Raw genomic sequence first — 22,558 nt, 5'->3', positions numbered from 1 at the left:
TGAGAGTATTAAAAGAAAATGCTGACTTTGGACAGCGGAAAGCCACAACCTTGACAAAAGGACACAATGAAATAAAATTAAGGATGCTGGAATGAAAAATGCTAAATGTAACCAAACGATCCTGGGGTGGTGGACTGGCAGATATTTACAAGATGGGAAGATTTTTTCCATCCAAATATACTAAATGAATCAATAAATGTTGGAGATTATATATTTGCTTTTTAAATTGTTGCATTATTGCCATTTGATATTTCATATTGTTTTTGGTCAGAAGTTGCAGGTTTTGGTCAGAATGGGGAAATAAATGTGATCTTGATGACTGGTATGATTATTGGTGCCAGATAGACTAATTTGAGTATTATAGAAGTTGATCTCCTGGCATTAATACAGTGTATCTTACACATGATTCTCTAATAACACATGAATAATTGATTGATTGATTGATTGATTCATGAACAAACAACCAAGTGTTTCTAATGGCTGGTGAGTGTATATCAAAATGATATGAGTCTATTTTTAATTAACAATATGTTTCTCTTGTGTTATTCATTTTGATTTCCTGTGTGATATGATATTGTTTGTGGGTTTATTGTAATTATATTCCAATCTGGCAACCATGACTTTGTCTGCTTAGTTTCCTGAGAGCTGTGAGAGGGACCTCCCTTACAACACAAGTTACTGTTCATACTAAAGTCACTGAATTGGAACTGTTTTTTTTTCTATTCTTCTTTATAAGCTCTGATTTTCCACCTAGTCCACTGGTATACTACTTAAGCTCACTTTGACAAGACGTGAGGATCGATTGATTATCATACCATCACGATTTACTGCTAGGTAAGACAAATTCAGTTTAATTCAGTTGAATACTGTAGTTGCTTCCACACGAATTTAACATGGGCCATGGTAAACAAACTATTACCAAACAAGCGAGCAAAAACAATGACATCATGATATTAATATAATTATAATATATATATATATATAATAATCACTGTATTATAAAGCGAATATAAACAACAACACTTGGACCTGATGTAGGTCCTGTTTGCTCAGATTGTTTTGCTCATAACACCGTGATGGGGAAAGAAGTGTATAATCTAAGCAGGGTTGGGAAATGTTTAATCAGCAAACCACATGAGCACACAAAAATCCCTCGAACCTGTGGAGATGAAGCAAAGCAAAATCCGAGTATATTTTCTCGAGTATAAAAAAATGCAGAAATGTTTAACTAGTTTAACTACAAGAAACAAGACAACTCAAAAGAACAGACAGTTAATATAAACAACTTTTTGGACAGATTAACATTCACGACAGTTTTCCCGTGCCATTTACAACAGCAGGTGAGGGTTAGGGGCCTTACTCAAGGGCCCTGCAGTGGCAACATGGTGGTGCTTGGATTTAAACTCATGACCTTTCCACTCAAAGTCCAATGCTTTACCCACTGAATTAGCACTTCCATTAACTTATGATTAACTTGTGCTGAAGTGTAGGATAAATCAGAAACAGCCCATGACCTCAAGTACACCATTTGTGAAAAACACACTTATAATGGAACATTCTTCATCTTATTAAAAAAATGAGTTCTAGGACAACAAACTTTTTTTTCTTTATATCAGCACATGTATTCGTATTGTAGCACATACTTTAATTTAATATGTATTATTACTCTAAAGTATACACAGCTAGTGATGTATACAAAGCATACAAAGATCATCAAATTAAAACTATTTTTCTGACCCTTCTTTTAGGAATTAAAGCAGCACACCATCACTTTTAAGTCTGAAAATCTATATTTTTTGCTATTTTTAGCAAAGCAGCATTTTTTTTTAAATAACAATCCTAAAATCAATCCAACATTGTGCCAACATTAAATTAGGACAATGTAGTGGCTTATATCAGCCCGATAGGCCTTTGAACTGTGGCCATAAATATTACCTAAACCTCAACAGGTTAAGCTTAATCATTTAACATTTTCCATTCTGACTAGACAAGGAGATAGTTGATCACAAGTTGTATTCCCCCTTTCAGATCTTTAGACAATGCGCAACAATAATAGACTCATGTCCATGGAGTTGATTTGAGCCCATTATGAAATGCTGTGTTTCATTATTAAGAGAAATTAAGACCATACAAAGAGAAAGAATAGGAAAAAGATTTAGACAGTAAACAAAGCACATATGTAGAGGGTCTGACACCTTCTAACAGATCTTTAGAGAATTATAACATTGTCGTAATTTTACAATGGAAAGAGAAATCACTTTCTTCTCCTATCCAGGCACAGGAGAATACTTAAAAACAATGGAGGTGCCAATGCAGAAAGCCTGACAGATCCGTGGGTTGGATTTATTAGATCTCCCTGGAAGATGGATTCGTTTGAGGGAATCCACGCAGTATGTATCTCGTCTTCTCCTCCAGCAGGATCAACACCCAGCCCTGGATATGAGCTCCTGGTTACAGGCAGCAAAGGAATAGCACTGTACTCCTCCCATGTATTTTTCGGGAAAGAGGATTCTTCAGAGTACCGGAGAAACAACCACAGCCGAGTTAAGGAATGTCCTGTTGGAAAGTATGTTGTAATGAATGCCAAATTCATTAAGACGCGTGATGATTTTTAGTGTTGCTATATTAATAAATGTTCTGACTTTATCACTATTATTTAATGTGATAAAAGTTCATTTAAATGGCATATTTTTATGCCAATTTCTACATCTATATAAATCGTTTTCTTAGAAAGGGGGCTCTTATTATTTAAAAAGGGGGAAATCTGTAGTTATGTGTTACGATCAGACAGTACAGCTAAAGGTTTATGGTTAAATCCTAATTAACAGCACAGAGGCTATATTTTCCATTTCTTTCAGTATTTGGCGATCTGGATACACCACAGATTTGAATCTGTACAAGGTGTATATTGAAGATAAACAAATAATTCAATGGCAACATTTTCTTTTTAATAAAAGTGCCATACCAGTTGTACAAGAACAAAACAAGTAGTGGTAAAGGTTAACAAATACAACAATGAATTGAAATGAAAATGATAGATAAACTGAAGATGAAATATGATGATAATGAAGATCAGTATAACATCTGTGACATCTGTAACTACTACACCGCATAGCCAAAAACATGTAGACACATAATTCTAATACGTAAGTCTTTCTCAAAATTGTCAGAATGTCTTTGTATGCTGCAGAATCCAAATCTAAGGGGTTCAGATAAGTTCTGGCATGACACTGCTACTGCACAATAGAGCTCCTTGAGAACATGCCAAGGTTGCGGTGGAAGAACTTGAGTGTCCTGCTCTCCCTGAGAATGCTAAATACACACCCAGACCAGTCCCCAATCATCAGCTGTCCCTGTTCTTACTAATGTGCTGACTGATTAACACAAATCTCTAGTCTTCCCTGGAGAATGGAGGTGATTATAAGAGAAAATGGTGGACAATTGGTGGAACATAGCACATTAACATGAACATGTTATGCTGTAATGCATTCACAGCATCCGTTCAGTCATCCTTTGTAACAGTCTGACTAGACAGAAGGTGGTTTAAATTAGAGCCATAGAATTCGCAGAATTTGCTGACGTTTGGGACATGCTGTATATCAGAATGATTTCACTCAGATCACGTGTTTGATGCTTCTGTAGTCCTTCGTTTTGTTTTTAATCTCATTAATTCATACAGCGTTCATTTCATTGTTTCACTACATTTGTTGAATACAGAGATTGAAAAAAATACTAGTGGATTTAATAGTAAATACATATTTCAAAAAACTTTTAGATGGATTATATTTTCCCTATACAGCGTTTCACCTGTTTTTCCAATGGTCGGTGTTCTCTTTGTTACATTTTTTTTCAGGTGCTTCACCGAGTGGAATTTTGCATTGGAGTTTCTATCCAATCAGATTTCAGCCGTCACATCATGTATTGCCAAAAGGCCAATACAAAAATGTACAATTTGGCCATGTTGTTGAAGGTGTTGCTTTCAACCAATCAGATTGCAAGTTTAAACTTCAGACGCCCTCTGGAAGGCATAGAATCATGTCTGCTTTTTGGGTCTGTGCAACCTGTAACAAACTTCACAAGTTTAAATATATTTGTTTAGCTTTTTTTTTAGCTGTTTTTAATCCACATTGATTGACAGAGACACTTACGAGGACATTTACAAGACGGACTTTTTAAGAAAAACTGAACAGGAATGGTGGGACAAATTCTGCACAAAAACACACAATTTGCTAATTTGCTATTAGTTAAATGTGCAGCTGTGGCTACAGTGAAAGGAGACTTGTTGAATTGTGTTTATTGGGGTTCTTGCTTTAGTAATGCCTTTCATTCACGCTGTATGAGATACCTGTCTGTGATTCAGCGCTCTGTTATACTTCGTTTCTCTTTAATATTGATGTTTTTTATAGCTGTGGGATCATAATGATGGTATTGAAGAAAGGTGTTTTATACTTGTCATATATACTTTACAGAACACTGAAAATCTTTCTTTGAATATCTCAGCGATATTAGGAAGTTAGGGTTAGAGCTGGGGTCTCAGTGATGTTACAGCACCCCTGCACTGAGGGTTAACCCAGGGGCGTGTCTAAACGTGGGGGGTTGGGGGGGGGGTTACAGGGTGGCACGGGGTAGCACGGGGTGGCACAGAGAATAACATCTGTGGTGCGGGAGCAATTCAGGTGCATTTAAAATCTCACGAGCTGATGTCATACGCTAATCGACAGCTTAGCGTCACACGAAGTAGAACACACCTATTCACTGTCTGGTTCACTGCCAATTATTTCCCGTATATTTACAATGCCATTGGTTTAGAGTGCTGCCAATTTCACAGCTAAAACATTTAAATGTAACTATTAAATATACTATTTGTGTAACATTGATGATTAAGTTTGTTTAGACAGAATTTTTTTGAAAAAAATTGAAAGGGGACAAAGTCAGGCACAGTTATTGTCTGTTCAAGATTTTTTATTTATAAAAAAAAAAGAGAGATGCGTTGTCCAGGCACTCGTGCAGTGCTATTTTTATGTCATTCCACTTGACTTTTCCCAATGGGCCCCCCCTGACTGGGTCTTGGCCCCCCCCTGTGCCACCCTGTAAAAAACAAACAAACCTAGAATCGCCCCTAGTAGGGATCTGAGACGTAACAGTGAAAAGGGGCGGGGGGGGAAAGAAAAAATGTAGGTCACGCCCATTTTGTTTCAGAAACCCCGCGTCGTGACGTCACACATCTTAAAAGTGCAGGGTTACTTAAGTTTCCGGGTGTCTCCCTTTTTCAGTGGGCGGAGTCTAAACTGCGGCGGTCATGTGACCCACTCCAGCTGGACTAACCACCGAAAGTTTTCCGGCTCAGTGTCGGAGTCTCGGAGAGGGAATTCGTGGACTCGTGGAAGAAGACCGTGTTTTTTTTCCGACACTAATCTTTTTAAAAGTAATTTTACGCCAAAGTTTTGTTATTGTTTTCAGCTGTCGACATGTGAATCGGATGCTTCAGTCAAACAGCGGCGGGGTAAGAAGGGTGTGGATCTCCTCTCTCTCTGAAACCTACCTTTCAACATATTTCCCAAGAAGCCTGTCGCTCTTTTAAGACTTTTTGTTTACGCTTTTTTTATTTCTTCATAGACACATTGTTTAATCGTAGGACCATTTTGGAAGCACTTATGCACTTTATATAGGTTTATGAACCTTTAAGCAGGCCTTCTACAACTTCTAATTGTGGTCTTGAATCATTATAAGTGTTTATAACCCACCACTGGTTCTGCCATGACATGACAAAAGCCATGATAACCTCCATTCTTCTGGGAAGATGTTCTACTAGCTTATGGAGTGTGCTGTTGTTTTAGATTTATGCTTATTCAGTCAGGTACTGATGTAGATGTTTAGAGCTCTAAAGCAGAAGATCTTCCACTCCAACCTAAAGGAACCATATCTTCATGGAGCTGTCATGGGTATTGTCAAGCTGGAACAGGTTTATGTCTCCAAGTTCATGTAAACAACCACGAACAAGCAGTATCCTGCGATGAAAGTGGATCACAGGAACGTTATCATAACCTCTTCATTTCTGGGCAGATGTTCTACTAGATTTTGGAGTATGGCTTATGGAAATTTGTGATCAGAAAGTCAGGTACTGAGGTGAGGACTTCATCCCAAAGATGATCAATAGGGTTGAGATCTTCCATTCCAACCCATGAAAACCCTATGTTCGTGGAGCTGGCTTTGTGTGGAGGAGCATTGCCATGCTGGAACAGATTTTAGTCTCCTAGTTTGAAAGAACAACCCCTTTCCTGACATGACGAACCAGCAAAAAAGTAGATTTTGGAGTGTCCTTGTGGAGATCTGTGCTCATTCAGCCAGTTAGGAACTGATGTAGGTAAGGTGAGAGGATGCCTGGAGTGCAGTCAGCGTTCCGGTTCATCCCAAAGGTGTTCGATAGGGTTGTAGATCTCCATAGCAGGAGAGCTTTAATTCCAATTCCAGTAGCATAATTAGTTCTTTGTCTCTGTAGGTTGATTGACCTAGAGGCAGATCTGGATCTCGGCACAAAGTCTGGACGAGGAGGTCGAGGAGAAACAATGCTCCAGGAGGATACAGAGACTGAGACAGAGAGACGAGTGTCTCGACTCCGAAGCTCTTCCATAGAGATCAGAGAAAAAGGCACAGAGTTCCTCAGAGAGCAGCTGGATGCTGCACAGAAGGTGCAAAAACCATCCAGTCATGAGTGTAATGTTCTTTACCACGGTGTCCCAAAAGTTCGCACAAATTCAGTAAATTAGCACTTTTTTCAGAAACTTTATTTGCAAAACAACCTTAAATCAATGACGTCGTCTCTTCCAACTCGGTTCCTAGTCTGTAAAATGTTTGCCACGTTTCCTATTAAACTCCATCACAACACCTTGCAGTGACCAGCAGCGAGAATGATTTCGGTTCGCCTTTTTGGTAATGGACATTCTAAAAAAATATGTAAATAATCAATATAAACTAAGTACAAACTATTTTAGAGGAAAATAACTTTTTTGATGCCGGCGATTTCGCTCAGATCACATACGCGTTTTCGATTCTTTTGCAGTCCATCACTTTGCATTTCAAACAATTATTTCAGAGTATTCATTTCATTTTTATTTCACTACAGTGTTAAATGCTGAAAACTGGAGCAAAAGGACAATATAAGGGAATTTAGGGAGTTATTTTTATTTTTTTATCTTTTATTTTAAAAGAAAATAACAGGAAATATAATAAAAGTAAAAATATATAAAATTATATATTTTGCCCTTTGTTCAAACTATAACAAAGAACATAGATATATAGATAGATATTGTGATAGATATATGGCATTTAAGAAATGTGCAAGCTGAATAAACAAGTCTACTATATATATATATATATATATATATATATATATATATATATATATATATATATATATATATATATATATATATATATATATATATACAGTGAGGAAAATAAGTATTTGAACACCCTGCTATTTTGCAAGTTCTCCCACTTAGAAATCATGGAGGGGTCTGGAATTGTCATCATAGGTGCATGTCCACTGTGAGAGAAATAATCTACAAAAAAACACCTGTTCATCAGCTAGAATTCTGACCCTCAAAGACCTGTTAGTCTGCCTTTAATGTCCACCTCCACTACATTTATTATCCTAAATTAGATGCACCTGTTTGAGGTCGTTAGCTGCATAAAGACACCTGTCCACCCCATACAATCAGTTAGAATCCAACTACTAACATGGCCAAGACCAAAGAGCTGTCCAAAGACACTAGAGACAAAATTGTACACCTCCACAAGGCTGGAAAGGGCTACGGGGAAATTGCCAAGCAGCTTGGTGAAAAAAGGTCCACTGTTGGAGCAATCATTAGAAAATGGAAGAAGCTAAACATGACTGTCAATCTCCCTCGGACTGGGGCTCCATGCAAGATCTCACCTCGTGGGGTCTCAATGATCCTAAGGAAGGTGAGAAATCAGCCCAGAACTACACAGGAGGAGCTGGTCAATGACCTGAAAAGAGCTGGGACCACCGTTTCCAAGGTTACTGTTGGTAATACACTAAGACGTCATTGTTTGAAATCATGCATGGCACGGAAGGTTTCCCTGCTTAAACCAGCACATGTCCAGGCACGTCTTAAGTTTGCCAATGACCATTTGGATGATCCAGAGGAGTCATGGGAGAAAGTCATGTGGTCAGATGAGACCAAAATAGAACTTTTGGGTCATAATTCCACTAAACATGTTTGGAGGAAGAAGAATGATGAGTACCATCCCAAGAACACCATCCCTACTGTGAAGCATGGGGGTGGTAGCATCATGCATTGGGGGTGTTTTTCTGCACATGGGACAGGGCGACTGCACTGTATTAAGGAGAGGATGCCCGGGGCAATGTATTGCGAGATTTTGGGGAACATCCTCCTTCCCTCAGTTAGAGCATTGAAGATGGGTCGAGGCTGGGTCTTCCAACATGACAATGACCCGAAGCACACAGCCAGGATAACCAAGGAGTGGCGCTGTAAAAAGCATATCAAGGTTCTGGCGTGGCCTAGCCAGTCTCCAGACCTAAACCCAATAGAGAATCTTTGGAGGGAGGGCAAACTCCGTGTTTCTCAGCGACAGGCCAGAAACCTGACTGATCTAGAGAAGATCTGTGTGGAGGAGTGGGCCAAAATCCCTCCTGCAGTGTGTGCAAACCTGGTGAAAAACTACAGGAAACGTTTGACCTCTGTAATTGCAAACAAAGGCTACTGTACCAAATATTAACATTGACTTTCTCAGGTGTTCAAATACTTATTTTCCTCACTGTATATATAACATACACACACATTATATACATATATACATGAATGTGAAATGGGGTTCCCTGGTGGTCTAGTGGTTAGGATGCGGCGCTCTCACCGCTGCGGCCCGGGTTCGATCCCCGGTCAGGGAACCAACCCCAGCCACTCTTAGTGCCGGTCCCAAGCCCGGATAAATGGGGAGGGTTGCGTTAGGAAGGGCATCCAGCGTAAAAACATGTGCCAAATCAAAAAAACATGCGGAGGATTTGCTGTAGCGACCCCTAACGGGAGAAGCCGAAAGAAAGCAAGAAATACATGAATGTGAAATGTTGGGCAGAATGTACAGTAAGGATTATAAAGATACATATAGATAAAATAGTGCAGATGTAATGGGGTGTAAAAAAGATATACTATGTTATATGTGCATTGTATGTATAATTGTACAGAGGTTATATACAGTGTTTTTATAGTGATTTAACAGTCACTTGGTCCAGTATAAGTAGTTAACATTATTTCATTACTCATAATTCCCAACCTCTGAACAGGAAAAGCGAAGAAATTGCCTCCTCATGATCAAATTCCTCCTCAGGAACTCTTAAGCTTAGAGTTCAGAGACTTCTAAGAGTGATGATCATATTTGAATTTTATACTGTATATACAATTGTTTGGTTTGAAACAGTGATTATATAGTTTGCTGTAGTTTAAGTTACATTTACGCAATTTGGCAGATGCCCTTATCCAGAGCAGCATACTGTACATTTATCTCATTCATACTGTACAACTGAGCAGCTTTGGGGTTGAGGGTTTTGCTCAGAGGCCCAGGAGTGGCAGCTTGGTGTCGCTGGGATTTCGAAAATAAAATCCAATGCCTTAAAACCACTGTATGGAGAAAACATTGTGGACACCTAACCTACATGTTATGTATCATAACATATCATGTTCTCTGATTTTGTTGTGATGAAAATGGGCATTAGTTATGGCGGAGCTTTACATTCAACTGTCCTGTCCAATGAACCTTTTTAATAATATTGTCTGCAGGAGTTGAAGCTAAAGGGGGAAGAATGTGAGCGCCTGTCTCATTTGAGAAACCAGCTGGAGCAGGAACTAGAAGAGTTGACTGCAAGTCTGTTTGAGGTGAAACGCATAAACTCGTGATCGTCAGTGGTATAATCCTGTTTTGTTTATCTTCTTTTATTAGCATAAATGAGAGGGATTAAGCATACTACGAGGTGGTACCAAAAAATCTTGAAACTAGCTGTTTAAAGTATTTTATTTATCAACGTTTACACACCGTCACCTTCAAAACAGTGCACTTCCACAGCAATACAGTGCCCCCGAGTGTTCCTGCCACTTCTGCAATTTGTCCTGGAAGTCTTCTTTTCGAAGCATGTCAAACACCTTCTGTAAATCGATCTGGATCTCCGGTGTCAAAACGGTAACACTTGTGCTGGATCTTCATTTCGGAAAGAAGCCGAAGTATACAGGAGCCAAATCTGGCGAGTAGGGTGGGTGCGGAAGTGATGATGTTTCTCGGAGAAACTCACGTGTGAGGAGAGCTCGGTGAAAGAGTGCGCACGTGGTCAGAATAGCCCCGGTTGCACAGCTCCCGATGTACACAGGGCAGTGTCTATTCGCACACTGACTTCTGAAAGTTGGTGCTCCCTGTGACTGCGCGTGCAGCATTGTGCTGCCATCTGTTGGCGTATTACAGAACCAGTTTCGAAACTTTTTGATACCACCTTGTACATATTCAGTAGTTGATGTATTAAGGTATGACTATGACTTACCCGAGCCTGGAAATTTTTCTCCAGGAAGCTCACAAGATGGTGAGGGAGGCCAATGTTAAACAGGCCACTGCCGAGAAGCAGCTAAAAGAGGCACAGGGCAAGGTATTGTTATTTTAATACTTATAAGATCAAGTGTAATCCTAAAATCAGTCTCATTTGTACATGTTTTTTCCCCCCATTTTAGATTGATGTGCTTCAGGCAGAAGTGACTGCATTAAAAACCCTAGTGCTGACCTCCACTCCCTCCTCCCCTAATCCCCAGCTCCACCCCCAGTTACTCTCCCCAGGGTCCAGAAGAGCTGGGAGGACGGGAGGACACACGCGCAACAAGAGCGCCACCCTCACCCTGTCTCAGCTACAATCAGAGCCACCCAGCGAAAACGCACACACGAGCCGGCAAGAAAAAGAGGTATACAGTGTGTATATATACTATAAGGACAAAAATTTGTGGACACCTCACTTTATACATTCAGTGCCTAAACAACACATTTTCATTTTAACATTCGCTAGGATCTAGTTATTTACACACAACGTTGGATAGGACACCGAAAACTAACAAATACATTTTATTTATCATTAGGAGATTAATAGGAGAACTTTCCTAAAGGGACAAGAATAATTTGGGTCTGTGGGAGTCAGAATTCTTGCTGATTGGTACAGGATTAAATACTTATTTTACTCGAGCCTATTCCAGCCTTGTGCAGGTCCACAATCTCGTCCCTGACGTCCTTTGACAGCTGCTTGTTCTTGCCCATGGTGGTGGAGAGGTTCAAATGGTAGAGTCTGTGACTGGTGTCTTTTATACACATAATGAATTAATAGGAGAACTTTCCTAATGGTACAGGAATAATTTGGGTCTGTGGGAGTCAGAATTCTTGCTGATTTGTACAGGATTAAATACTTTTCACTTGATTAAATACTAATTGATTATACAGTGTGTGGACAGACAGACAGACAGACAGACAGACAGACAGACAGACAGACAGACAGACAGACAGATAGATAGATAGATAGAATATATAACTTCTAGACTGTTCATTTATTTGTAAGGGGGTAAACTCACAAAATCAGCAGGGGACTCAAATAATTATTTTCCACTGTGGGGGGCGTGGCCTCAGCAGACCTGCAGTATTTGTGCTGTATGATTTGATAAATGTGCAGGTTTTTTTTTTTATTTAAATTTTCCAGTTTATTCCCCTTAATTCCTGTTAATTCACATGAAAAGTTTCTAGTCAACCCTAGTTAAATATCAATGACGCTGACTGACTACGGCTGTTATATTACTATTGAAACGTAAGCACATGTATGATTTTAACCTTATAAGGAAAGTTCAGATTATGTGTAAGATGGATTTGTTCAAGCGAAGCAGGCTTTCAGACCCTATCGATTTCATCCAAAGTGGATCATCGGTTAAACACAAACTAAATAAAAGTCCAATATTAAGGATTTCTGCAATTCATGTACTGTACATATTTTTTCGGATTCCACTTTTCGCTTAAGTTACAGGATGAAATGGAAACTTTTTTTTTATTTGTTTGCAAAGGAATGCAAAAATAAATAAATTCAGCTTGTGCTTTTATTGAGAAACCAGAAAGCATAAACTGCTTTGTTCCTAAAGACAAATAAATGAAAAAAAAAACCCTTAAACCTTGAAGACTTTCCAGTGCTGAAAAACTTGAGATTGAAGAAACTTTTCATAAACGTCTTCCGAAGAAAAATCAGTTGTTCTCTAATACACCATATGGACAAAAGTATTGGGACACCTGACTTTTCCAGCCATATGTGGTTCTTTTTCAAACCGTTACCACAAAAATGAAGGCACACAATTGTTCAGGGTGTCTTTAGATGTTGTAGCGTGAAATTTTCTTTTAATTTAAAGCGAACTCTATTAAGATGTGATTTTCATGGGTTAGAGTGGAAGATCTCCTGCTGTAGAGCTCGGACTTCAAACTTATTGAGCTTTGGGAAGAATTAGGTCTATTCCTCCTCACCTCAACTTCATCAGCACCTGACTTTACTAACACCCTTGTGGCTGAATGATCTCCACAATCCCACTCCATAATCTAGGGGAACATCTTCCCAGAAGAGTGGAGGTTATTATATGAGCAAATAAGGAGTATAGGTGGAATAAGATGTTCAAAAGTCACATATGAGTCCACAAACTATAACATGTATGAGTCTTGTAGTAACACGATATTATGTTTAATTATCCAAAGAATTGAAACGATGGTTTATCGCTCTTTATAGCTGGACTCTGTGTTGTTTGCTGAGTTTTTGTCCTGGAGAGAGAAACCCAGTCTGGATCGGTCATCTGCCTTCCTGACCCGGATCTACAACGAGGAAATTGGACCCTGTCTTTCTTTCACGTGCTCAGAAGTAAGTTTGTTCAAGCATGTATGCATATGTATTAGATATCTTTTGCATACATTGCGAAAGAACATATCATTGTATCCTTCTCTAGCTGTCTCGGTCAGTTCAGAGCGCTGTGGAGAATAACATTCTGACTATCGAGCCTGTCGCCTTGACCACATCACAGATGGACAAGACCTCCGCTGTTGACTTCGGAGGACCCAAGTGAGTCGTGCGCTACACACAACGTCGTAGCATAGCGCTTCAATGCATACGTTTCATTCGGGGATGGTAATCACATAACGATTTGGGCACCATGTCGTCAATCACATTTTGATCAGTTTAATATGGGGTTATTTTCGCAGTGGCTGCCGAGCACCAGTGGAGACGTAAGTGACTTTAAAAGCCTATCGTGTCAAATCGCCGTTCTAATTCTTGCCTTTTTACTTACCACATATCTTTTGGTATGAGCTGGGAGAATGTGAATTTGTTTCTGGACCTTTCACTGGTTGGTGTGTATTAATAATAATAATTATTTAGCTTAAACAAAAGTGTGGCGATAAATTTACAAATTTTTCTAATACAAATCTATTTTGAATTGGAAAAATAAGTAAATTTATCGCCACACTTTTATTTAAGCTAAATGATTTTCTGCACTATATTCCCAAACGTTTGCGGACACCTGGTCATATAAATGCTGTTTGATATATATATATATATATATATATATATATATATATATATATATATATATATATATATATATATATATATATATATATATATATATATAATTTTTATTTATTTTTTTATGACCACCTGCTTAAAATTGGGTTGGTCCTCCTTTTGCTGCCAAAACAGTTGTGACCCATCGAGCATAAACAGCATTATTTTGTACAGCAATGTGGGCTACAGTAGCTCCGCCCCCTGCTGTAGTCTTTATTATTTGTGGTACCAACAAATAGCCTGCACCTTTTGATTTAGGTAGGCGTAGGGTTCATAATGGTACAGAAGTTCAGTCAGATACTGCGGCTTGAGACTGTTAAGTGACAGATTTAATGTGGAGCTTGTGTAGACTATATATATATATATATATATATATATATATATATATATATATATATATATATATATATATATATATATATATATATATATAATTTTTTTTTTTTTTTTGAGCATCGCATTTAACATTTAGTTCCAATTTGTTCTTATAATTCCTCCCACTCTTCCGGGAAGATGTTTTAGATTTTGGAGTGTGCTAGTATGTTAGTAAAGTCAGGTATTCATTCCGAAGGTTTTCGGGTTGAGGTCAGTGCTTTATAGCAAAAGATCCTCCACTCTATATCTTCATGAAGCTGGATTTGTGCACAGTGGCATTGTTATGCTTGGAACAGTTTCGAGGCTCCTAGTTCAAGTGAAGGGAAATTTTCATGCTTCTGCATCCACAATTGCGTGCCTTCAGCGATGCGATAACAGTTTGCGAAAGAACCGCAAATGGCTGGAAAAGTCAGGTGTCCCAATACTTTTGTCCATATAGTGTTTTAAACCACAAAGCTCTTCAATGCTCAAGTCTGATTGGTAAAAAGGTGTTTAAAAAATGCTGTGTAACAAAAGTGCTGACAGTAGTTCTGGCTGTGAGGTAAATCACAAGTGTATATTAAATAAATTGTTCATTCTACATTTCTGTAACTATTTACACCGGGATTCTACGGCAGTGTTTTAGTGCCATGTTAAAATAAAGAGATTAAAGTCGTAGCAATACGATAATAAAGTCGAAATTCTGAGAATAAAGCCGAAAAGTGGTTGCAATACGAGAGTAAACTAGTAATATTTTAAGAGAAATCGCAGAATTTTTTTGCTGTTTCCCATTAAGTGAATGTGTAGGATTTGATAAAACTTTACTTTAGCATTGAGGAAATTTGTCTTTCGGCACATCAGCACGTAGCAGAAACGGACACTGCAGCAGTTATGTAGAAAACTTTAAATTAAATTTAATTAAACTAAAGAAATCGACCATGAAGAAGTTAAACACCGGCATGTGACTATTCGTATTGCTACGACTTTAATCTCGTAATATACTTTTTTTTAAGGTGGCATTAAAAACGCTGTCGTAAGATTCATATAATGGACACACCATGGTGTTTTAACACATTGTTTGAGACTTATAATATGCAGATTACAAAAAAAAAAACTTGTTACAGTTGATCTGGAGAAGTCTTTAGTAAGAGACATTTATTTCATATTTATAAAAAAAAGAGTCTGTAGTGCCTTATAACATGTTTATAACAGTTTTTTCAGGACAGGGGACTATGCACTAATCGCATGGTTTTTGTTCCTGTAACAGCACACTCTCTCTTTATTTGATCCTTTTTTTCCCCCTTTCATTCTTACAGGGGTGTCCAAAGATTGACCCCATGAGCAAAAGCGGCTGAGCTTAGTGGGGACCACATACAAAAAGAAATGAACTTTGTGTCATTATTATTATTCATTATTTCTTGTTAACTGTAGTATAGTAGATATACAGTATGTGTATATGAACAGCCGTCTGATACTTTCATGAGGTCTAACCTGGTCCCCACTAAAAAAATATTTTGGATGCCCCTGATAAAAATAGTGTTATTGAAGTAACCCTGATTTTTGGGAGGAGAACCTGGATTTTTGTTAGACTGGTGTGTTTTTATTATGTTTTTTGACTACATTGGACTGGATGTTTAGTGATTTACAGACAGTGGTCTACTGTTTGATAACAAGTCTCTTGTGTGCGAGTGCAGGAAGTGTGCCCTGAGTGGAATGTCTCATCTCTGCCGACATCGAATCAAACTGGGAGATAAAGAGAATTATTACTACATCTCGCCTTCCAGTAGAGCGAGGGTAAAAACCTCTGAATGTTCTGTCTTTTTCTTCTTTTTCTTTTTTTTTTACTTTCTACTAAAGCTTAAGTAGATCCAACTTCGTTTTATTATTCATAATTGTTGTTCATTTTTACATATAGACCAATCAGGCATTATGACCACCTGCTTAAAATTGGGTTGGTCCTCCTTTTGCTGACAAAACAGTTGTGACCTATCGAGCATTAACAGCATTATTTTCTATAGCAATGTGGGCTACAGTAGCTCCGCCCCCTGCTGTAGTCTTTATTATTTGGGGTACCAACAAATAGCCTGCACCTTTTGATCTAAGTAGGTGTAGGGGATCATTATGGGGATATACAGTGGGTACGGAAAGTATTCAGACCCCCTTAAATTTTTCACTCTTTTTTATTTTGCAGCCATTTGCTAAAATCATTTAAGTTCATTTCTTTTCCTCATTAATGTACACATAGCACCCTATATTGACAGAAAAACACAGAATTGTTGACACTGTTGCAGATTTATTAAAAAAGAAAAACTAAAATATCACATGGTCCTAAGTATTCAGACCCTTTGCTCAGTATTTAGTAGAAGCACCCTTTTGATCTAATACAGCCATGAGTCTTTTTGGGAAGGCTGCCACAAGTTTTTCACACCTGGATTCAGGGATCCTCTGCCATTCCTCCTTGCAGGTCCTCTCCAGTTCTGTCAAGTTGGACGGTAAACGTTGGTGAACAGCTATTTTTAGGTCTCTCCAGAGATGCTCAATTGGGTTTAAGTCATTGCTCTGGCTGGGCCATTCAAGAACAGTCACGGAGTTGTTGTGAAGCCACTCCTTCGTTATTTTAGCTGTGTGCTTAGGGTCATTGTCTTGTTGGAAGGTAAACCTTCAGCCCAGTCTGAGGTCCAAAGCACTCTGGAGAAGGTTTTCGTCCAGGATATCCCTGTGCTTGGCCGCATTCATCTTTCCCTTGATTGCAACCAGTCGTCCTGTCCCTGCAGCTGAAAAACACCCCCACAGCATGATGCTGCCACCACCATGCTTCATTGTTGAGACTGTACTGGACAGGTGATGAGCAGTGCCTGGTTTTCTCCACACATACCGCTTAGAATTAAGGCCAAAAAGTTCTATCTTGGTCTCATCAGACCAGAGAATCTTATTTCTCACCATCTTGGAGAACTCTATGCGGGTTTTTCATGTGTCCTGCACTGAGGAGAGGCTTCCGTCGGGCCACTCTGCCATAAAGCCCCGACTTGTGGAGGGCTGCAGTGATGGTTGACTTTCTACAACTTTCTCCCATCTCCCGACTGCATCTCTGGAGCTCAGCCATAGTGATCTTTGGGTTCTTCTTTACCTCTCTCACCAAGGCTCTTCTCCCCCGATAGCTCAGTTTGGCCGGTTGGCCAGCTCTAGGAAGGGTTCTGGTCGTCCCAAACGTCTTCCATTTGAGGATTATGGAGGCCACTGTGCTCTTAGGAACCTTAAGTGCAGCAAAAAAAATTTTGGAACCTTGGCCAGATCTGTGCCTTGCCACAATTCTGTCTCTGAGCTCTTCAGGCAGTTCCTTTGACCTTAATGATTCTCATTTGCTCTGACATGCATTGTGATCTGTAAGGTCTTATATAAACAGGTGTGTGGCTTTCCTAATCAAGTCCAATCAGTATAATCAAAAATTTCTGGACTCAAATGAAGGTGTAGAACCATCTCAAGGATGATCAGAAGAAATGGAAAGCACCTGAGTTAAATATTTGAGTGTCACAGCAAAGGGTCTGAATACTTAGGACCATGTGATATTTCAGTTTTTCTTTTTTAATAAATCTGCAAAAAGGTCAACAATTCTGTGTTTTTCTGTCAGTATGGGGTGCTATGTGTACATTCATGAGGAAAAAAAATGAACTTAAATGATTTTAGCAAATGGCTGCAATATAACAAAAAGTGAAAAATTTAAGGGGGTCTGAAAACTTTCCGTACCCACTGTATAATATATAATGTATATACTGTATATACTGTGTGTGTATATGATAAGTGCGACTTATGTCTTTCTTGCTCGAACACTAGATCACAGCAGTGTGTAACTTCTTTACTTACATCAGATACATCCAGCAGGGTCTGGTCAGACATGATGGTAAGCGATCGCTCACCCTTATATGCTTATGAAGAACAGAATTCAGTTTGTTCTGTTCCATACATACGGTATTTGACATTAACACCAAGTCTTTCTCTTCCTGCAGCCGAGCAGATGTTCTGCGAGGTGATGCGCTTGAGACGGGAGATGTCCGTCGCCAAGTTAGGGTTCTTCTATGAAGAGAACTGAAGGACACCCAGATTCCGTGACAGGTTTTTCTACACCCTAAAATCCGTCACCAGCACCAGATCATCCATCGATACACTCCGTTACTGAGACATTGACTGCTATGTTAGAAGCCCAGAGGTAATCTGTGTAAAGGTGTTCTGCCATGATGATCAGTATTGGACTGGAATGCGATTATTTTTTTAATTATTATTCTATAACAATTAGCATGGTTCTTATTATGGAGCAAATATATACAGTTGCCTTGGATTGACTCTTAGACTTTTTTTGTGAAGGGACGGTTTACAAAACTTTCACGTCCTCGTAGTTGGAACCTGTCCGACGCACACTCTCAATAAGAGTTCACACTATCCAACTTATTCTGTAGTGTACCTGCTTCTGCTTTATCAATCACAGATCAAATTACAATACTAACACACACTACATGTTCATGTTGCATGAGAGAAATTGCATAGATGTTATCATAAGGCCATAGACATCTTCCAAATAAATACACCATTTGATGTCTAGTTATGAGCCGTAATATATTCACTGTGACGTATTTGACGTATTTACTGTGACGTATTTAGTGGAATTAAAAAAAACCGCACACAAAGAGAAATACAAGCAATCATCCCTAGATTTGTTATCACTATAAACTCATTTTAATGAAAGTTTGACCAGGGGTCAGAAAAACTACATTTCCAGGACAAAGCAGTCCTGTAGTATAAATTCATTCAAAATGTATAATTTATATTTTTTTTTATTGAACTGATTTACTGGGTGGGACTTTGGGTCAGAATTATTTTGTATCTTTATATAATTGCGTGATCTGACAATCGAAATGAAGTTCTGTTTCAGATTGGCACACCACAAAACTATGCATAGCTCATAGTTAAGTCTAGTGTCAGCCTTAAATATCGTTGATTGATGTATTGATTACATCAGAGAGGCTCATGCTCGTTTGATTATAATGGTTTAAGTCTTTCTTTTTTTTTTTTTTATTTAGAACCAGAAAATATATTGATTACATAAATGTTCAAGCTTAAGCCATTTATTGTTCTTTGTTTTTTCCTTGATGTTTACGCTTTACTGCCTTGCCTATTGGATTAATACAACACAATGCAATAAAATAATACAATATAACACCATAGTAGTAGAATGAATATATATAAACTTTCTTTCAGCTTCTCCCGTTAGGGGTCACCACAGCGGACCATCCCCATGTTTGATTTGGCATGTTTTTACGCTGGATGTCCTTCCTAACGCAACCCTCCCCATTTATCCGGGCTTGGGACCGGCACTAAGAGTGGCTGGGGTTCGTTCCCTGACGGGGAATCGAACCCGGGCCTCAGCAATTAGAGCGCCGCATCCTAACCACTAGACCACCAGGGGACACTATATTTTATATTATTTATATATATATATATATATATATATATATATATATATATATATATATATATATATATATATATATATATATATATATATATATATATAATAAAATTTACATTATCATTTGACCAGGGATTACATTATCAGTCAATTAAAATAAAACACTTTGATTGTTACCATGCAAATGAAATCAATAAAATCTGAAGAGGGATTTGGGTGTATTTACACAATGTATTTACACACATTTTGACAATCTTGTTTGTCAACAATGACTGAAGCACTTTTCATTCTGAGAAGTTGATTGACACAAATACTTACTTTTGAGAGATGAACTAATGATTTTCAGAAAAGGACAGGCTTTTGCATGAAATTCAATGTTTTGTGCTGTTTGTACCCGTCGTTTCGAGAAATGCTCTCATGCAACTGAGAAAAACCGTAAAAGAAGAAATAACTCGGACTGGAAGAGAGAAATGAACTACTCCACTCTGTTTTCTGAACATAACCTACGGAGATTTTGTGACGCTTGGCTCATGCGCGTTCAGTAGAAAAAGACAATCTCGTTCTTCTGAGTCACATTAAAGACTCGTTCAAAATGAACGAATCGCTTTTGAACGACCCGTCGCTACTGTATACGCCTGAAGTTCACTCAAATTGAGAGAGTGGGATACTTTAAGGTTTAAAGTATCTCGATCTGATATGGATAATTCAGTGCTGTGAAATAAGGAAGAAGGTCTATTTCACAGCACTGAATAATCCATATCAGATTGGCTGTAGGGAGAAGATACTCCATGGCAGAGGTGCCTGTAGGCTATAAATCTGATATATGGGTTAGGTAAGCAGGAAAGAACAGATTACCAGGGCAAAAGAAAGGCAGAAACAACACAGCACACACTGTTGCAGTATATCCAGTGTACATAACAAAATTCTTTATTACTGGTCAGTTGAGTAAAAATATTTTGTTTGCAGTAAATATAGTTTAATCAGATACACACACACACACACACACGTTATGTCACTGTAGATAAATTACCCGTTAAAACAATCAATAGAAATACAATCCATATTTGCTTACAACTCTGAATGGCTTTATAAACCCCAGATAAGCACTAGGAGAGGTGTAAGTCACCTGAATGATTGCTTTATAGGGTACATTATCAAATTCAGCCGTCATTACTCAAGACCTTATCGGGTTTGCACTGGTTTGAACCATGGCAGTTGTTTTTTTTGTGGTTTATTGAAACATTGAAACGTGGTTACACATTTAACTAGTGTTACTGTATATTGTGGTGTAAATAAGGTATGAAAAAACCAAGAGGAACATTAATCATCTTAGGACTATCCTAGATTTTTAAATAAGAGCTTTGTAATGCTAAAGTGAAACTAGCAATGATTTTTTGGACTGGCTGGTGTTTAAGCAATTGGCATGAGAAAAATACTCCTACCAGAATGGTACATTTCAGTAGAGGGTGATCAGTAGTAGCTTGATGTCACCCAAATGAGGATGGGTTCCCCTTTTGAGTCTGGTTCCTCTCAAGGTTTCTTCCTCATAACATCTAAGGGAGTTTTTCCTTGCCGCAGTCGCCGCGGCTGCTCATCAGGGACAAATTTACACCCTTCACCTTAATGTTGATTTCTGTAAAGCTGTTTTGATACAATGTCTGTTGTGAAAAGCGCTATAGAAATAAACTGGACTTGACTTGACTTGAGGGTGAGAATGTAGTGCTGTGTAGTCGAGTTAAAGTAGAGATACACGAGGTAAAAGTGTCCCCTTTAAACAGTCACTTGAGTAAAAGTACAAAAGTATTTTTGTCACAAGATTTTTTTCAGTTTATGTGAAAAGACTCTACTGTTTCAGCACATCGATCTATTAATAGAATGATATTAATGAGTCAAACACTGATTTATATCTTTTCAAATTATCATGAGTCCAAAACCTTTAGTTCACTAAAATTGTGCAATTAAGGTCACAGGTGTTGTGGCGAGTTCGAGTCAGGGGGTCCTTCCATCATTTATTCCTCTGATGCTGAACTGCATGTTGGCGATAAGTAAAAATGACAATCAAAACAAGTTCAAAACAGGGTGCGCTTTACTCTGATTGGTGGATTGCTGCGTGTTTGACCAGTTTTTATCCACTCAAATGAAAAGGAACGAGTGATTTCGCAAAATGTAGTGAAGTAAAAGTCTCCCCGAATGGAAATACTTCACTAAAGTACAGATACACGACTTAAGTACAGAAACTAATTGCATTTACTTCCTTACTATCCACCTTGGTTAGGACCCAAAATTTCACCCCAGAGTTCTGTGACTACCAACACATAGAAGACAAGGTTATCCCCAGGATGAACAACTCTCCAACTCTTGGTCTTGGTCCTATGTGTATGTAGTTTCCAAAGACAAACACTTCTTTTTTGCAACCTTCATAGATGCATGTACGGCATCAGATCAACCAATGATCAACTAGTTCTCTAAAACAGGTCAAAGGTCTCGTGAACCTTCAATTAGCGACAGAGCAAAAAATGAAAATGGAGGAACAACCAGGAAAAGAACGAACACTAGTACAGAACAGTAAAAGTGTAAATCCGGTCTTATGCAATCAATATCCTACACACTGTACAGTAATGTGTACATTTGTGCTGTTGAGATTCCCATACAGAAGAAATTCAGCCTCGTGCATTTTCAATCATTGGAATCCAAACCGTGCGCCAGCATACTGACAACACAACCAAACATTTTGACGATCTTGTTTGTAACAATGAGAAAAGGACGTGTCATTCTGATGGCAATGAGATGATCATTGATACAAATACTTACTTTTTTTAAAATTTAAAATACAGACTTTTGCAAGAAATCCAATGTGTTGTGCTGTTTGTACACGTTGTTTTAAGAAATGCACTTGCTGCTTTGCAAATATTACGGATGATTTGAAAAATGCTGCAAAGCAACTGAGAAAAACTGTACGATGCTCAATTTTAAAAGAGTGAGTACATATTTAGTGCCCTTCTAACATCCAATAGATTCAGACACAGGTTTTTAGCATAGCATGAACGATAGAGGGAAGTTGGTCTCTAAATAGAAAAGTGGTGACCATTTATTTGTGAAGG

The 22,558-nt window shown here is 38.4% G+C and overlaps 1 protein-coding gene across 7 annotated transcripts; it reads left to right on the top strand.

Moving 5' to 3' along the window:
* The first annotated feature begins 665 nt into the window (after positions 1-665).
* Positions 666-19,205, top strand: rab3il1 (RAB3A interacting protein (rabin3)-like 1). Of its 7 annotated transcripts, XR_014534513.1 has the most exons (13): positions 666-834; positions 2,276-2,566; positions 6,500-6,689; positions 9,819-9,914; positions 10,592-10,669; positions 10,752-10,976; positions 12,815-12,943; positions 13,029-13,141; positions 13,282-13,305; positions 15,691-15,790; positions 17,828-17,894; positions 18,001-18,162; positions 18,216-19,205. XR_014534513.1 is itself a non-coding variant. In XM_083547276.1 (12 exons), exons 2-12 carry the CDS (start codon positions 2,364-2,366, stop codon positions 18,081-18,083), a joined length of 1,308 nt encoding a protein of 435 aa, XP_083403402.1. In that variant the 5' UTR covers positions 709-834; positions 2,276-2,363; the 3' UTR covers positions 18,084-18,215. The 7 variants fall into 7 exon arrangements, 4 of the variants coding, with proteins under 4 accessions (XP_083403402.1, XP_083403403.1, XP_083403405.1 ...); XM_083547276.1 differs by lacking the exon at positions 18,216-19,205 and having other exon boundaries at positions 709-834; positions 18,001-18,215; XR_014534514.1 differs by lacking the exons at positions 666-834; positions 2,276-2,566 and adding an exon at positions 5,271-5,425.
* The last annotated feature ends 3,353 nt before the right edge of the window (positions 19,206-22,558 follow it).

The sequence above is a fragment of the Silurus aristotelis genome (assembly GCF_946808225.1).
Source record: "Silurus aristotelis genome assembly, chromosome: 7".
NCBI classification, from domain to species: domain Eukaryota; kingdom Metazoa; phylum Chordata; class Actinopteri; order Siluriformes; family Siluridae; genus Silurus; species Silurus aristotelis.
This window is presented reverse-complemented; position numbering and strand designations above follow the sequence as displayed.

Coding starts and splice junctions, on each gene's coding strand:
- rab3il1 (XM_083547276.1), top strand. CDS start 2,364: ATGGATTCGTTTGAGGGAATCCACGCAGTATGTATCTCGTCTTCTCCT. Junction 6,690..9,818: donor AGCTGGATGCTGCACAGAAG/GTGCAAAAACCA, acceptor TATTGTCTGCAG/GAGTTGAAGCTAAAGGGGGA. Junction 10,670..10,751: donor TAAAAGAGGCACAGGGCAAG/GTATTGTTATTT, acceptor CCCCCATTTTAG/ATTGATGTGCTTCAGGCAGA.